Here is an 18,868-nt window from a genome sequence, read left to right as displayed (position 1 = left end):
ATCACAGATTTTTGGTTGCAGACAGAAAAAATGGCTTTTTATTGAAGCAGAACATAGCAAACTTAGGGGTTGTGAAAGACAGAAACTGTTTTCTTTTGTCTCAAAGCTTGCTTCATAAGGACTTTTCTGGTGTCAAGACTTTGACTGATAACTGCCAATTATTCAGATGGGTGTCATTGTGCCATGCCTCAGTATCTCTGCTTATGGTTGTAAAGATAAGCAGAAATAGGTGCAAATAGTTTTTTTTGGGGGGGTACGGCTTGGAGAAGCTGACCACCAAAAAAGACAACAATGCTCCTGCATGGCAATGAAGGTGTCATCCGCTGCTGGTTTATCTGTTGGGCCAGACGTCACACAAACAAAGAGAAAAGGAAAAAACACCTGAGAAATGGGAAATAAAAGGACTTCACTGAACCAAGGATTTTGGAGAACTATCAGAAAAGAACTTTGGAGAAGAACTCCCAAAGAAAGAAAATCTTTGAGGAGAACTCCCGAAGAGAAAACGGAGAATTCCCTGGGGGGAGAAACTCTTAGGACAGACCCTGAGGCCTGCTTGCTGCCATCTCCCATCCCCTGCGGTGACCTGACGAGTTCCTGAGATCAATGGACCTACTACGAACCTTGATGGATCCACGGTGGTGATTATATCTCTCTTGCTTTCTGTCAAGGCTCCTTGCCTTTTATCTCTTTTCTATCACTCACCTCCCCTTCCCCATATCCCTAAGCAACTAGTATTTGTAATAAACTGGTTGGGCTAACATTTGACCCGTTGTGTCTTAATCTCACACTGGGTATACACATAATCAAAGAACCTTGTCTAAGTCCTTTATATTGGAGCGTGACAGGGGTGAAATCTTGTCCTCACTCAGCTGTATCACAAATGACAATTACTTCAAGGATCAAAATGGCTGCATCTAGACTAAACAGCATAGTCACTATGATACAGGTGGCAGCCTTCAACTTATCCTTATTAAGATCAAATGCAAAGCACCAAGGAAAGCTGAGTGTGCTGTACCCCCGCCCTTTGCCTTGAAAAGAGATGTAGATCTGTGCAGGTTACTTATGTAGGGCTTGGGTCTTGGAAAGGTTATCGAGTCTCTTGCTTTAGAAAGCATTAAAACTGAAAGTACAAACCTTGCTATGTACAAAATCTATCACACATTCATTTTCTGCAGGTCTGTAGCACAGTAGATACATCTTATTACTTAGATCCTGATAAGCCTCATGTACTTATTGAAAGGAAGGCAAGGAGTTTTTTCTCCTACTTTATACATACGTGATATCCAGAAAAGGTCTGCTGTACACTTACTCTCGTGTTGTTTCTTTCAGCTTTCAGTTCTGAAATCTCCTCCTCTTTTTCAAGCAGCTGTTCCCTACATGCATTTAATTCTTTCGTCAGTGCAGCAAATTCCTACGGAATAAAATTAAGCGTGAAGTTACTCAAGATGTAAACACAAAATTAATCAAATCTGTATGCATTCTACAGTTTTAGGATTTACACAATATTTAGAAATCAACATAAACTAAAATAGCATATGCAAACACCAACACTTGTCAAAAGCTTTTAAAAAGATGCATTTTTCATTGAAAACCTAATAAATTTAGTGAAAAGCACATATACAAACACAGACAGAGTTTTAGAAACAAAAACAAGTCTGAGATGATGGCAACATCCCCTATACATAAATTATTAGAACTAAAGCATAAGAAGAACACGACTGTCCTATTTTATAGCAAAAAAGACACTATAATTTCATGCATAGTGAAATTCAACTCAGTGCATTTGGTTCACAAGTTCTTTTGCCTTTCCATTATGTGGCTATTGTAATACAGCATAGGATAGAAAATCTATGGAATTCACTGATCACATTCTGTCTGGTATCAGATTAATACAAGCAATATGTGCACTGCTTAAAACAAAAACCAAACAAACATAAAACCACCCAAGTAATTATTTTTATTTGATACTTAAATTTAACTACTGAAATGTACTTGGGCATCACAGTGAAAGACTCTAACATTCATATTTTTTAGCTTAGAATGAGTTATCTATGAAATAACAACATAAAATGAAGCACAATTTTAAGATGCTCCAGGTGTTGTGTTAGGAATGCAACTAAACAGTGATTACAAAACAAATAAATATCTTGATATCACCATCATTTTTTTTTTCTTCAAAAGTACACACAAAATTTTATGTATACCAATGGCAGTCACGGATTTAACATTAAGTTCAATAACTAGAAGGTTTCAATCCAATCCAAAGTGCCTAATCTTATCCATAACACTGAGAAGATTCTGTGTCTCATGAAAATAGTGAAGCAAACAATGAAAAGCATTTGAAATATGTAATCATGCCCCAGAAAGAAAAGGTGTCCAGATGAGCAGCACTGCTGCTAAACAAAAGTTTATACATTTTTTTTTAAATTTTAAGTTAATTGACTAAAATAATTAATAGCTGTTAAAACAACTCATGAGCAACCAGGATTAAAATGCCATCATTCCTAATTCCCCCAAGAAGAAAGAAGTTTAAGAAAAACAAAAAGAAACAAACAAACAAAAAAACATGTCTAGGTAGTTTATCAGCTGGTAGGATGAACCTGAGTCTAAATCTACTTCTTTAAGACAAAAGCTAGCAATGGTCTCAAAAGAACTTGGTCTGCTGTCTCCTTTCAAGTTGTGGGAAGCAGCTTTTGTCCAATCTGAAGTGCTTTTCAACAGAAGTTTTGTTGGTGCTCTTAGGCTCCTTCTGCTTTAATCAAATTTAGAAATAGTTAATTGCATGTTATTAATGATATTGCATTTTCAATTATATATATATATATATATGTATAATAATGGTAGAGTTCCTGTATTGGTTTTGGAAATGAGATTTAAAACTCTGCTCACTTTTCAAAAGTAGTATTAAACTTTTGCCTTTACATCTTACTTTAAAAAGCAGAAATGTTGTTCTGTCTAGAGTTTTGTTTGAACTCCTCAGCTTGGGGTTGTAATTAATGACACATAGCAAGTGAATATGCCATATTTAATATAAGCCAACAATCTCAGGTTAGGTTGAACTAGAGCTCTGAAGCAGGAAAATACATGTGCATTCCTTCTTTTATATTCTTATAAGATAAACTTCATTGGGCCACAGTGTGGAACTCTTGTTGCTAATATACATTGCTAATACTAGTATAAGCAGTAGGATAATATTTAAATTTACCACTTTTAATTCCTTTATATTGTTTTAGTTAGAATTTAAATAGATATTTGGTATATGCTTCAGCATCTGGATGGGTGGAACAGGTGGTGGAAATTTCAGCAAGGATCACCTGGTGACTTATGGGTCCAGTAACTACTATGAGGAAAAGCAGTCTGCTAACATGCTTTTGTTGTTTTGCTTGGAAACAGAGAAATATATGTTTATAAAATTGTATATTCTTTGCTGTGCAAAGACAAGCTACTACCAGCAGTATGACCCCTAATGGTTTGGTCAATATAATCTCAAATAATTCAGTATTTGAGTTTTACTACTTTGTTGAACAGTCTGGATTTTATTCTTCAGGAAATTTAAGCTTTCCCTTGCTTAAAAACAATTTATTAAGCAAAATTATTCTCCCAGAATTTGATACTTAACCATCTCCTCTCAGCCTCCAAATATCTTCAGCATATCCCCATAATATTACCCTCCAGTTTGGCTGGGCAGTATGTATCCAGTACCTTAGACCTCTTCCTTCAGTTGGTGACACAGCTCCTTCACACCTTTTAATTATTCGCTTGCAACTGTTCTCTGAAATTCCTCTATGAGGAATTTACAAGAACAGTCACCTTGTCGCACCTCTGGAGCTGAAGTGGTCACATCACTCTTTTTACCTGAAAGCCTAGTGGCTGTTCCTGAATCAAGTGCTTTGGCTTCTCTGAAATGAACAGTGATAGTATTTTTCTTGTTGTTTGTTTTGTATTTTAAGGGGAAAGTCTCAAAAACTGTTTGCCCTAGAGCTTTACAAATTACTTCTGTCACATCTGCTTTGACAAATTAACAACTGTGATAAAAGCACACAATAACTTCTTTTTAATTCATGTTTTCATAACTACAAGTGAAACCCATTCTAAGTATATCCTCCCTTTCAGCCTAAGGTATTCCTGAGATATGACACTGTAATGCTCCAGAGAACATGGTTCTCCCACAGGTTAGAAACAAAGCAAAACATATTTTTGTTTTATCCAGTTACATAATAAACAATATGTGATGATAACAACCTCTGCTCTTGCAAGTTCCCCTGATATACACAGGGATCAAGGGAATACTGTCATCTGGAATTATTGTTCACAGTCGAAATCTTGCACGGTCAGTCATACTTTGCGGGCCCTCAAGGAGGGAACTGTTGCGTAACTAATGTGACTTGACATGTATAAATGCACTCTTAAAGCTTATGTAGAAGTTGTTGGGATATAAAACTAATTAAGAAATAAAGAGAATCAAAACGATGAAAATGACTCAGTTGATTTCATTGGTCTTCTATTACAAAACTGTTATAAGACACTTCTTTCATGAGAAACAACAAAAGGAAGTATTTTTTTGCCATCTGAATAAACATATTCTTGGGGCCTATTTTATTTGATGGTTACTTTACTGTCTTAATAATTGGGCTTTAACAATCTGACTGAAAAATAGCTGACTCAAAATGACAGCCCTTCATTTATCTCATGCATATCTTTGAAGTGAGGGCAGAAGCCTCAAAAACAAATTCAACTGAAATTTTTGACCACTGAAAGGACAATTTGGCATTACAGATTTGAAAGTCAAGGACTTCCCCTGGTGTAGCAGCTGAGATGTAGAGCACAGGCTTGAGGGTGCCCAGGAGAGGGGAGGACCACAGGGACAGGCAGGCTGACAGGGCTGCCAGATGTGCTGGCAGCAGGGCTGTGTGGGGAGGCATCCCGCACATCCTTACATTACATCTCTCCCTCTAGGGGTGGCTGAACAAATGCTGCTTCCTCTGCTTATTTTTCTCAGAATAGGTTTACACGGTTCATTTTCTTTCATGGACTAAAACACATAAAACCTATATAACAAGCCTCCTAGGTGAGGGCATGTCAGAGAAATGCGACTTCAGAGCAGCAACACTTGATTGTTCAGCTTGAGAGTACAGTCCAGTATGGTGTGAGTTGAACTCAAATGAAAATGCAAACAGCCTGTCATCATACACACTCCTCATGAGAGAAAGAAGACATTTTGTAACCCCCTCCCTCACCCTAACCTCCATAAAAAAAAAAAAAAAAAAGAAAAAACAAGAAAATATTCAGTTTCAGAGACGATGGGGAGTATCCAGCTTAAAATCTGTTCTTCTGGAACTACCTTCTTTGAACCATAGTTCATTTCAGGATGAAAGAATGCACAGAGGAAGAATGGTTAGGCTTTACAATTTTTATTTTGCATTCAACGCTATCTACGTAGACAGATTTTCCTTCCTACAAATTCAGAGGTAAATCATTCAACAGGAGAAATTACAATCAACAATTCTTTCAGTTTTAACCTTTCATTTATTATGCTTTAATTCAATTTAATTTTTCTAAACGGTACCTTATTTCTTTTCTTATTATTCCTTCATTGGAAATCTTGCTAAGAACCTCCACGCTTTTTAAAATACCAATGATTTACTTCAGCCATTTCACCACTACTAGCACAGAAATTTCAACATTGTTGACAGTGATTAGCAAGACAAAAGTCTACGAAGCTCTGGATGAAGTTCTCTGTTTATCTTACTACAGAAGAGCCATAACAACAGCCCTTGATTCTAGATTAGGTTGAATGCTACATTTTATTATTTGGGTTTAGAGTCAATCTTCAGAAATGTGGATGTGACCACATCATATGGAATGAATGAGTCTCTAATACAAAGTTTGAATTAATTTGTTTAACTCACACCATTGGTTCAGACAGGGAAGGTGGGGTGTTACTAGGTCTTACTTAGCTTGCTTCAAACATACTTCAAACTACCCAGGAACTACCAATGTGTGTTTGGTTTATTTTGTGGCACATGGGAAGTATGATTAAATGTGACAATGTGAGAAACTATTAATTCACAGAGAAAAATGAAGAGGAGGAGATTTCTGTTACATAAGAGAAAATTAACTCAGTAACACAGTGGACTTGTGAACCCACACTCCATTTTTATTCAGAACTGTGGATTTTCAGAATTGTTAGTTTCTGAAGTATACAGACACACACACAAGTACACAATCAGTGCTCATTGGAAGGAGAAAAAAAGTTTTTCGGGGTTTTAGAGCCAATGTTAACATCTACAAGAGGAAATATCAACGCCTTACTGAGTAGAAAATGGAATGAGAACTATTACATAGCTCTCCACCAAGAAATAATTCCTCCTTTAAATACTCAATTGAAACTGCATTATATTTTGAACTAACTCCTGCAAATGTTTTCTTATGAAACCATTTCTTTCTGGGTAGAAGAAACCATCTCATGCTAATATAGGCCCTCTGTTGATGGCTTACTATTGTGAATGGAATATTTACTATTATGACTCTGGTCCTAAATTAAATTCGATGTAATGGATTTTCCGAGCAAAAAAACCCACCTCATTTACCTTTCATTACCTAAGAAAAACTCACATATTTTTACTCTACAACGTACCAGAAGAGAATAATAAGACACAGCAAAGGATTAAAATAGAGTACACATCTCACTAGGACCCTTAAACAAATTAAATTAGCTACGATATGTATATATATGGTGGTATAGCTTTGCAGCACATGTAACCTAGATTTTTAAAAAATGTTATCTAATTTCAATATATCAATATATCATGTTACTTTCATGATTTTTAGAAGCATGAGTAACTCAAAAGTTATTAAATAATATATTTTAAGTCACCCAAAAAGAAGCCTATTTGATTCCTGTTTAAATATTAGTTCAGCTGACAGTGCTTTGAGATAAAGACAATGAGAAGAACATACAACCGTCAGGACTTGTGTCGCATCCTGCCTAATTTTCCTGCTGTAGAACACACTTGCCAAAGTGAAGCCAAAGTAGATCTCCTTAGCAAATGACCATTGTGGCAATGGTTTGATTTATTGCAATGATTTTTTTACTTGAGGTTACTTTGGGAATAAATGTTTACACAGGGGACATAAGCACAAATTAGACATGATAAAATCTTCAATCTAGGTCAATAATAATACAAAGGTAATTCATGTTTTTAGAATTACTGTTAAGAAGTAGTACAGCCACAAGTAATGACCCAAGTCTCACATTCTCATCAGTTCTGAAAAGCTAAATAAAAAGCCTGTATTCCATTATTTCCCAAATTAGCTCGCAAACTTGTAATTTAAAAACTTTTTTTTTTTTTTTAATACAATGTCAGGTAAAAAGTGTTCAGTTGAGACACATACTATTTGAATGTTAATTGTTCTTTAATGGAAAGTTGCTGAATGAGCTATGGGGAATTGATAAGTGGTGCTCCATATTGCTTGTTGTATACGGATCACTAAAATGTATGCTTCCTGAAGAATGCCAGTGTGTACTGATCTATTTAAACAAAGCTAGGTTTCAAACTTACAGCAACAGTAAAACAGAGGACAAGGAAAAAAAGAGCAATATAATCAACAGTGTATTTTCACTTTTTTACACAGTATTTCCTTTGTTCTGCAACAATCATTTAATTATGGTAGCAGATGTGATTTCACAAAAATTATGCCATTTTCAAGACAGTGTTTGATAATAATTCAACCTTCCTTATTTTTTATTAGTGAATGAGCTGTTTAATAAAGGAGATTGCACATCAGATTCCATTCAATAGTAAATGCTTTGTTCCACAGATATTCATATTCATTTATTCCAATATAGTTCTGATATAGTTATGCTGCAGACTACATCAGAGTATATTATTATACTTTTTAACATTGACGTTATTTAATAGAGTATGTCTTGATGCTTAACTATTGTACTGCCACAAAACTGATGGCAACTTACTTTTGCAATTTATTTACTTATGATTTATTCCACATTAAGAAATGTATCATATATACAATAAAGAAAAAAGCAACATGACAGACTATGACTAAATAATTTTCTAAGGGACTGATGACAAAGGAAAATAGGATTAACTTTATTTCAGCAGATGAGAAGAATATTTTTGTATATATTTAAATATTCTTAAATGGTAACAGAGAAATAGCATAAGCAAAGAATACATTTTTGTATTATTTACAAGACTACCCATTGCCACCTGTTTTATGTTATAATCCTACACTTTTTTTTTTTTTCAAAATGAAAATAAACATGAAATTATAAAGGAAAGCTCCCTATCTAACACAGAAATTATAGAAGTACTTGCAGATTGTAGAATGGCTTCAGCATAGGAACTCATACATACAACTCTCAATTAGAAGGCAGATTGAGGTCAGTATATGGCCTTAAGAAATAACCTAAAATAAATCCTGACAGAGGGAATAGATGAAGGGTGACTGTAAGATGCAATGCACACTTACCAGTAAACAGAACAGCCCCTTCTCTCATAACGTTGGTAAGTAATCTTATTTTGTTGCCAAATCTAGCTTACAAGACTGGTTGATTTTTAGTACGTCTGATGCAAGTTCAAGCTCAACTTTCTTAGCTTTGACTTCTTTCTTGTCAGAGCATCTTGTTTTCTTCCAGGCAAACTTGACAAAACACAGAGTGACCTTTACTTCTCCCTTATTTAGGGGGAACATACACTGTTGTGACACTTGCCTCCTTCCCTTCATCCTCAGCATTTTCTCTGGGTAAATCTTGTCCCTGATCACTAATTCAGCTATTAATAATAGGTCAGCAAGTCAGCTATTCTGATTAGGAACAAATCCTTCCTTTCACAGAAAAATTGTACTCTTTCCTTTTCATAGTGCATTCAATGACATTCAATCATTTAAAACTTTTCATAATTTTTTTTAAGTTACTCTATAAAGTCAAGTCAAAACATATGATGTCTTGGATATTTTTCACTCCTATTTTTTCACAAAGTTGCTCGCAGTGAAGAAAACATACATCTAAAAAAGGAGGAAGAAGATAACATGTACTTGCTTAATTTGGTTATTTTGAATAGCACTCCATAAACTTCTAAATGTTAGACACAGTTGAACAATTAACTCTTTAAAATAAAAATTTCAGATTTCCTTTTTTATCAGATAAAAAAATTGTCAACAAAAAATGAGAAACAAATGTAGAAAATGACCTCATGAATTAACAGATCTCTTTACCTAAACCATATTTGACCTTTTACATGAAGTCATCCTCCTGCCAGTCTACCTGACTCTTCAGTATGTCAGATTTTCAATGTATTTTATCTCACCTCATTTGTGTTGTATGTTGGAAAAAAAATCTATCTTCAAGAATATTTTTTTTCTTTGCTCACTGAAGATGAGCAAAGAAGAAAGTACATTCAGTATGTGACTGAACCAACATGCTTTTGCATTGGACAAAACCTAACAACTTAGAATTCTTTGTTTTTCTAAATAGATCTTCTATTAAGTGAACTGAATGAATAGCCTCATCTGTCTTAGAGATGTTTATTCCTAGTCAGACTGGTCCTAGACTAAGATTATCTGAAAGAAGTGAAAAAAATCGTGGTTTAAGATATCATGGACCACTTTACAGTTGGTACTACTGGTGGCAATAATCTTCAAAAAATTCTAAGAATTATGTAGTAGTAGCAATTATCCCACTCTTACAGGTGATAGAGGCAGTTTGGCTCTTGCAGGAGATGATTTACCAGCCAGAATGATTAAGAGGAAGTCCAAATAAGAATATAGAGAGTGTTTACATCTTACCTCAAAGAAGGAAGATGGAATAAATGATATTTAGAAGATATTTCTGTTTTTTGAGTCTATGACAATTAATAAATCAATCAATATATATTGATTCCCTAATGTGAATTATACTGATCGATCCTTTAATTTAGATTACTACAATACATATTTACTTTTATGACGGATTGGCATTTACACTTAACTCTTTCTTGGTGTCTCTATTGGAATGAATTTAAGCCATAGATTTCATTAATCTGCTTTTTATTTCATAAGAAATCTAAGATTCAAAGTGTTTGGTTTTTAGTAATGCTTTATCAATCATTACATTAAATCTTATACTGATTTACCAGCTCTACAGTTGGTCAAAACAGGTATTCAATATCCAAAAAGTACTAATATTTACCTTAAGAAGGAGTTCCAATTTTGCTCTTTCCAGCAAGCTGTAATGGAACATTCACTTTTTTTACACACATGGGGAGTAACATTAAAATTTATTCAAACTTTGCTTTACACTCTTTTCAAGGTTAAAAAAAAAAAAATGTTAACAATGAATTTTCCGTTAGTGTATATTACTGAGACAGACTTTTAAAACTTCAATAGAGAACACAAGGTAATTGGCTGCAGATGTTCTTCATAAAGAAGTATTATCAGTTGTTAATTATTGACACAAACATTGTCCTGAGGAAAAACATACAACATACAAATGCCAAGATCACAAAATTAAGGAATGGAGAAATGGCACAATCAACAAAGCTATCACTAGTCTCTGTTCCTCACTAAAAAAAAAAGTTTTAAAATTATGTTAACATTCAGACATTAGCAATGTCCTCTCTATGTTGTCACCTATTAACTAAAGACTCGAGATCTTTTCTGTAAGAATATAAAAGATAATTGATGCAAAACACATAGCAGCATTTCAACTCTGGAAATGCAGTGAGTATCTTTTTTTCTCTCTAAAAAAAAAAAGTTGATAAAATATGATTATGATTGAAAAATAAATATTGTACTGAAGACATTTATTGATTTTGAATCAACAAAAATAATAAAGTCCTCTTCATTTAAGAAAAATGGGTAACTAAATAATAAGTTTCAATTAACTGACATTTTTACTGGCGTTCATTCACATGCTGTGTTCATGAACGGAGGCAATTTATAAATTGTATCTTCAATTCATAGTGTACTCATGGGCTATGAGAAGCAGTTCTAGAGCTCTGAAGGAGTCTGGTGACTGCAGTCAATAAATAAATAAGAAATCTACATAAAAATAATGGCAAATCAGCTATAGATTTCTGAGCCGTCCACTGGATGGATGGTCCAGAGGCTGATATTGCTCAGCACCTAAGCAGTTTGTGCTTCACTGTCCACATCTTGTCATTTAGCCCTTCAGGCACAAAATTACAGAATCATAGAATCATTTTGGTTGAAAAAGATCTTCAAGATCATCAGTTACAACCACTTAACACTATCAATGCTACAAACAAACAATGTCCCTAAGTGTCATAACCACAAATCTTTTAAATTACCTCCAGGGATGACACTGTCACTTCCCTAGGTTCCAAAGCTTGATGAGCTTCTTCATGAAAAAACTATTTCTAAGATCCAATCTAAATCTCCAATATAGGAAACTTGAGGCAATTTCTGTGTCCTATCAGTTGTCATCTGAAAAAGACACTGTCCTTGCTACAACCTCCTTTCAGGCAGTTGTAGAGAGCGATGAGGTCTCAGTCTCCACTGGACTATGCAGCACCAGTTCACTCAGCTGCTCCTCAATATATCTTGGTTTTTAGTCCTTTCATGGGCATTAATGCTCTTACCTGAATGCATTCTAACACCTCAATGTCTATTCTGTTGTGGGGCTCAAAACTGAATGCAGTACACAAGATGCAGTCTCACTACTATCCATGTACGAGGGGACAATCACTCCCCTAGTCCTGCTGACCACAGTTTCTTACACAGGTCAGAATGCCATTGGAATTCTTGGCCTCCTGGACACACTGCTGGCTTGTGTTCAGCTGGCTGTTGACCAGTCAGGATCAGTCCTTTCCTGTTGGGCAGTGATCATTTCAAATCCTTCTTCAGCTTTCTCACGACATGTCTAGGCAATGAATGGTGGTCAGGCAGCAAAGGTTCCCGTCAGCCCTCAGCATCATGTTCTGAGAGACAAAGACTGTCTGGCTTTGCCAGCAGAAGAAGAAGATGGGGTGATGCCTGAGCAGAGTCACTTGTTCAGAGGATAGGTGGCAGGTGTAGCTCTCCTCTTTTCTCCCCTCGCAGTGCCAGCATTTTGCCAGCAAGGCAGCCCAGTGGGAAGGATTAAAGCAGTGGCGGGCAGCCCATGCTGACTGCTCCCACCTCCTGCTCTCACTCAGCCAGGAGATCTCAGCCAGGCATCAGGAGTGGAGTGGAACACAAAATCAGGGATATGAGCTGTGTCTGCCACAGCTGCCTTCCCAGGATCTTCAGCCCCCTTCTGTCCTCTTTCTCCACACACAGCTTCCCCAGCCCCAACGGCCCTTCACTTTGATGCTTTCTCTGTGATATTATGGAAGATAGCGTGACTGCTCAGGCCTCCCAAGGGCCCGATCTGGCCCCTCTCCACAGCTAGGAGCTCAGCCTGGAGCTGTAAGCCCACTAAAAAAAAATAGCAGGAAGAAAAAGAATAGCAGAAGCAACAGGGCCTACCTTCCCTCCCATCTTGTGATAGCAATGCCAAGAGTGGCTACCCAGGAGCTCTCAGAAGAGGAGGAGATTTAAGGAGATGCCTGGGCTCCTCCAGCTTCCCAAACCCCACCGTCATTGCCCCACAGCACAGACCCCAGTTTGACCCGGGAGCCTCTGACCCTGTTGGCTCTGAGCGGGCAATAGAGTTGACCAGGCAATGGACATCTGTATATATCTTAGGTATCTTTTAAAAATACTTTAAAACAAATTCTTGTATTAGTTTCAGATACATAATTATTTTACAAAAAATATTACTTAAATGGTTGACTTATTCTTCACCTTTCCTATGTGCAAGTACTGTGTATTTCTGTTTATCCATTGATGATGTTTCTGTCCTATTTCACTTATGTGATCCAGATTTTACTGAAAAGGTGTGTTTTACAAATTAAATATTTTTATTATCTGAATACTGTCAAAACTTTTGAGTAGAAAGTTAAATGGATATACGAACAGCTTTTATCTACCTATTTTCTTTTTTTTCTTTTTACAATTAAAGAAGCACGGAGAAGGTAGGCAAGAATTACATGCTTACAAAGCTCATTAAAGAATGTAGAAGTGGCCACTGCTGTCATACAGAAAGCAGAATTTATCTCAATACCAAGGGGACAGAGGGTGGCCTTTATATGGTTGTATCATTTAAGCAGGTCAACTGGTTAAGTAAATGACCTTACCTAAAATAATCAATGGAAAGCATTATCCTCCTTGCCAGCCAGCTAGACCAGCATGAGTGAAGTGCATATGTGGCTATAAGAGTATAGAAATAGAAAAACCATCAAAATGAACTTTGAAGAGAGTGAAGAGTTTGAGCTAGCTTCTACCTGCTGACTGGAGACATTCAAAGCCATGATGGTGAGCACACAGGAACACATTTCAACTGTACATGGCAATTGCTTTATTGTGCTTATCTTGCGATTTCAGCTAGATCACTTTTCTAAATCAAAATCCCATGTACTTTTAAACATCTTCAAATAAGTAAACTTCATATTAGCCATTGTGTGGAATACCTAATTGAACATGGTCAGATAGTATTGGGCTCTGAAATTCTGAGAACTAAGCAGTAGAAATTCAATAACGTTCACAGATTTCTTCACTTGTTTAGAAACTGAAGATACTATGCAAGCATCAGTGGAAAATATTAATTTATGTTCAGGCTCAACTAAAATGACATAACTGCATTATAGATACAGTCAGAGCTTCAAACTGAATAAAACTACTATTCTGAAGGACAGTAAAATGTTTCCAGAAGTTTCAACTGCATTGTCAAACCTCTTTGGAGTAACAACATATGAATGACTCAGACTCAAAAGCCTTTTCCATGAACTGAATTTTTGTTGAGTTGAAATAGGTTTCTATGGTAGCAGTAATGCAATAAATGATTCCCTATGGCTTAAAAGTGCCAGGCACCAGCAATGCCTCTAGCACCTCCTGCACTATTTTCAGTCACAAAAAGAATTCATGCAGGCACCCAGATGACAATGTACCTTATTAGCTATGCTCTCCATCAGTTCTGTTGAAGCAGCAAGGCTAATCAGGTCTGAAAGTAAGTCCCTCACAGTAGCAAAGCTGGACAAGCTAGACCTCATATAGCCTTAATGTTTCGGGAGCTCTTAATTCAGAAAAGTTGTCTGTATCTTGATAACTTAAATCAAGTAATCTATCTAGTTGGGATTCCTCTATCTCAACTTAGAAGTCTGACATCATGCCACTCTCAAAAGTTCATCAGACTTACAAGTCTAAACCAGTAAACTTTATTTGAAGGGACAAGATCTAAACTTTTACAACTTGACAAATAGAACTTGTGCTTTCATGTCCTCTGAAAATGTTAAAAAACAAATACATAATCCCACACACACTTAGCTTTGGAAATTTTGCCATCAACAGTGTAATACATAGAAACACTTTCACATTAAGATCAAATGCATGGCTCATCATCTCTGACTGAGCCAAGTAAAAGTGCATAACTTTCCCATTCAGTCCTTATGCTCTAAAACACCATACACATAACTCATTTATTTCACATTCAGTGATTTTTATTAACTTCTACCAGTATGCCTAGAAACTACCTGAGGCCTAATATTTCATTATACTGCAAGGTATAAAAGGAGAGAAAAATATGGTTTATCTCTGAAGGAACTTACTGCATAAGAATAAAGTAGGATGCTGTAAATTGCTAGGGACAAGGCAGAGATAATGTGACAACATGACAGATAATTGGCTTCAGCTACATGCTGCATAATCAGCTTTCCTTATAAATCAACAGAAAAGAGAAAAGACAGACGTCACTGACACTTGGGCTGACAAACAAACAGCAATTCAGGAGAGCTGAATTATACACTTTCATATGGTAGATGGGTCTGTATGGAGTACGCTCACCCTCCCTGCTTTTATTGTTATCTCTTCCTTCAGAGAGTCTTGGGTGAGCAGCATAGACCATGCTACCTTTTGTCATCAGCTCATATTTCAGTTAGAGCCGTCATTTGTATTTTTTATCATCTTTGTGTAGAAACATGAGTGTAAACAAAGGTATATTCCTCATTTTCCTGACTAACAGCAAACATTTTTTTAGCACAATTAATTAGCTTTGAACTGTGTATTTAATTGTAAGTAGAAAGCAAAAAAAAATACTATCAGAAATCTGAATAATAACTGAGACCGAAGGGAATTACTAGTACTGCTCTGATAGCTATGCCTCCTATTTTATTCTGTTGGCCTACAACCTCAGTGACAGATACTGGTGGTATGGCAGTAGAGGTTGAACCTTCCCGCAAAAATTCCATTACATTTTGCTACGTGACAGCAGAGGGGCACTCTGATAATATAGCATCTGATGTGGAAGTGCATATGAAGCAAAGATATGTCACTAAATTCCTCTATGGAGAAAAAAATGGATCCCATTGACATTCGTTGATGCTTGCTGAAAATTTATGGAGACCAAACAGTGCCCAGAGGACTTCAATGACACACCTTGTCTCCATATGCACTTCCACATCAGATGCTATATTATCAGACTGCCCCTCTGCTGCCATCTGTGGCACAGCAACAAAACTAGAAGAATTGTGAGAGATATACAAGCATTAGAAGAAAAAAGATAATGGAAGACTACTGGTTTTCCAGGGACAGCATACCCTGAAGTCATGTCATTTATGACAAATTATGTTGTTTTAAATAGCCAGGAAGGTAAATCACATATTGATTAACTTTATCCAGTAGTAAATGATACATCTTGAGAAACTGTATCTTTTCAAAGACAGTGTTTAAGAGTATCACTATCAATCATAATTGATTAATCCTCAAAATAAGCATTGATTCTTATCCAATATTTTAATACCAACTGAACTGAAAATATGATTAGTTCTGTATCTATATTCTCAAAAGACAAAGACCAGAGAAACTGCTTATGGAACAAATAAAAATGTATTACAAAATTTAAGACCGATATTTGAAAATGAAAACTAATTTAAATACAGTAATGGTTCCTTAAAAAGATTCATTAATAATTCTTGTTTGAAAGTGAAAAAAACCTAAAACTTTCTGAAATGAAGTAGAAATATTAAACTCTTTTTGTACTACAGGAAGAAAATTCAGACTTTCTAATGTAAGCTCAAACTGATAATACTTCAGTAAATTTCAAATTATTTTTCTCTAGCAAAAGTAGATCAAAGAGACAAAGTACCAGATTTTCACCTGATGAAACTGAGGAAAACATATTATAGTTAATAGTAAAGTACTTATTTAATTCACAAAATATTAGACCATTTTAAGAGGCACTTCTGTGAGTTTTGAAATCCAGTAAATGCTTTTTCCACATAAGCTGTTTTTGTACCTTTGATGATATTGTAAAGTGGAAACAAGTTCTGATTGTATCTTTGTAATCTACTCTCAAATAGACTGTTGCTCCTAAATATCTAACTGATCTTCACAGTATTCTCAGCTAATTCTTTTTATTCTGTCTCATGCAGCCACTCAAAACGAATCTATCGTCTATTCCTCAAATTCAACACTAGTTAATTACATAAATCATTACACAATTAATTGACTTTTATTAGCAGTTTTTGATCTTCATCTGGAGGGTTTGTCCATAGAGAAGACAGTAGAACTCTTGTTCAACTCATAACAAATACCAGCAATTTAAATGTCACATAAAGTCTTTGCCTGTTTCATCACCTAAAATCAAACAGGAACGTCCCAGAGGCACACTGATACTTAAAAATACCCTCACAGTGTACTCAGGGAGTAACATATCTCTGGATATCCTCATAAGTTCATAAATCTAGAAAAACTGATTGAATGAATCAGAAGCGTTAAATAAGATAAGGTTATTTCTTCAAATTTATTTTTATGTAAGTATTTTAAAAATATCCGTGTAACATTTATTATGTTTTCTCACTATTATTTTTTCAGAACTACATTCACTGTATGCTCACAACAGAAAGTTAGATAGAATCACACTAATCTTGGTAAGTCTGCTGCTTAATCCACAATAAACTAAGATCTGAAAAGTTTTCATTTTCCATCTGTTTAAAACTTACCACAGACTCAAAGAGTTGGCTCATCCAAGTACAAGAATACTAAAAACAAAAAGTACCAAAATCAAGAGCTCATGTAAGAAAAATTTGTTCATTATTTGTCTTAGTAAAAAATATACTCAAACAGAAATGCATATATTTAATGGAGATAGCTTTATGCATCTAGCATACTACAGAAGGCCATTCTAGAATTATCTTCATGAGGTTCTTTTCTGCTCATTTGTCTCCCTAAACATTGTGGGTTTTTTTGTCCTTTTGGTTTAATTTTTAAATATCTTCCTTATTTCAGTTATCCATCTTGTCACACTTCTACCTTACCCTATAATTATGCATAAATGTATAATTATGTCTACTATGTCTTTTACTGTGAAAAATTGAAAATAACAGAACACTGGGTATGTAAGATGTATAATACAAAGGATGAACATACATAAATTAAAAAAAAGTACATTTCTACATACAAAAAATATTGAAATTCAGAGATAAAAATAATTAGCAGACAACATTTTTTTTTGTGCTTCTTTTCTTTACTTAGATTTAAATTCAACAACAAAGAAGGAAGAAAAGTGCTTGGGGTTTTTCTATATCACTGCTCAGGTAACCTTTAATAGGCTTACTAAGTACAAAAGAAAAAGCAATAGTACAATTCAAACGTCAGGTAAAACAGAACCTCTTCAGATCATATTCCCATTTCTGTCTTGTAAATATAAACTACTTCACACTGCAGCAGCATTGGAATGAAAATGTACTATGTATAGAGCATTTCCCTGAATTTATTTTAATGATGTGTCATCATTAAGATAAGGAAAACAACTATGCTATATTTGAAATATACAATTCGGACTTCTCATGGTGTAGATTTCTTTTCTTGGCAAATTCTCTGGGAAACTGAAATAACGTTTAATCTTTTCTTATTATATTTAATCATTATTGTATAAAGCGTTTATGCATTTCCAAGTCAATGATTTCCTCGAGGCACTGAGGAAACTCAAAACAATCTTTGGCGTAAGCTGTTTCCTCTGATCTCTCACTGGCAATATCAGCATACTTTCCAATTATCTCTAATTCCAATCTGCTGGAAGCATGAAACAAGTCTTTAAGTAATACTGACCTTTAAAATAACTTCTTTTATTTCTTGAGGCATGTTTGTTTCATCTTAGGAGACAACTACTAGCAATTTTATAAACCAGACCTATTAGTTGATGAAACAATCACAACAAAATTTATACCTATCCACTTCAAATGTAACATAAGTGTTTATATACAGATTTACAGCAAAAATTCTCTTGGAAGAGCGCAGGAGTGTCATTTACGTGCCAGTATCAGGATTATGGCTGTCTACAGAATTGCTTCATGCATATAAGATAACGTCCTACCATTGTTTATGATTGTTTCCATCTGAACTCAGGATGCCCTCTGAGAGGGCACATATGTTGTTCTTCCATCCTGACTCAGACTCTAGACATGAGAAATCTTTGCTATGTAAACTGACATGTTTCAATGAAGTTTTCATTTCCATGCTCTTTTTCAGCTGGGAGATTTGTGCCATTGAAATCTTACTTCTCAACTCTACTTCTCATCAGCCTGTTTTTCTAACTCACTCACAGCCACCAGCTCCTGTTCTCGCTGGTGTCTCAGGTCCTCCATCTGTTCCAGACTCCGTGCTTAAATATTCTATTCTTTTTTTTTTTCCTCTTCCAGTCTTAGGCTGCCCATTTCAGTCTCATCTTTATTTCTTTCTAGCCCATGATTTTTCATCTTTAAATTAGAGAGCTTTTCCTCCGCCTCCCCTAGATTCCAGCAAGGCACCACTGCAGCAAGTGAGAGAAAGACTT

The 18,868-nt window shown here is 35.4% G+C and overlaps 1 protein-coding gene across 3 annotated transcripts in view; it reads right to left on the bottom strand.

Moving 5' to 3' along the window:
• PPFIA2 (PTPRF interacting protein alpha 2) overlaps positions 1-18,868 on the bottom strand; it is a 290,565-nt gene that overhangs the window by 106,988 nt on the left and 164,709 nt on the right. For all 3 annotated transcript variants that reach the window (XM_065743219.1, XM_065743221.1, XM_065743222.1), the window contains one exon: positions 1,310-1,411. In XM_065743219.1, the coding sequence (XP_065599291.1) occupies positions 1,310-1,411 (102 nt within the window). The remainder of the gene's footprint in view (positions 1-1,309; positions 1,412-18,868) is intronic.

This window comes from Cyrtonyx montezumae, unplaced genomic scaffold (assembly GCF_038088225.1).
Source record: "Cyrtonyx montezumae isolate F1298 unplaced genomic scaffold, pur_monq_1.0 scaffold_3, whole genome shotgun sequence".
In the NCBI taxonomy this organism is placed as follows: domain Eukaryota; kingdom Metazoa; phylum Chordata; class Aves; order Galliformes; family Odontophoridae; genus Cyrtonyx; species Cyrtonyx montezumae.
Note: the sequence above shows the minus strand (reverse complement) of the source record. Positions and strands in the feature narration are given on the sequence as shown.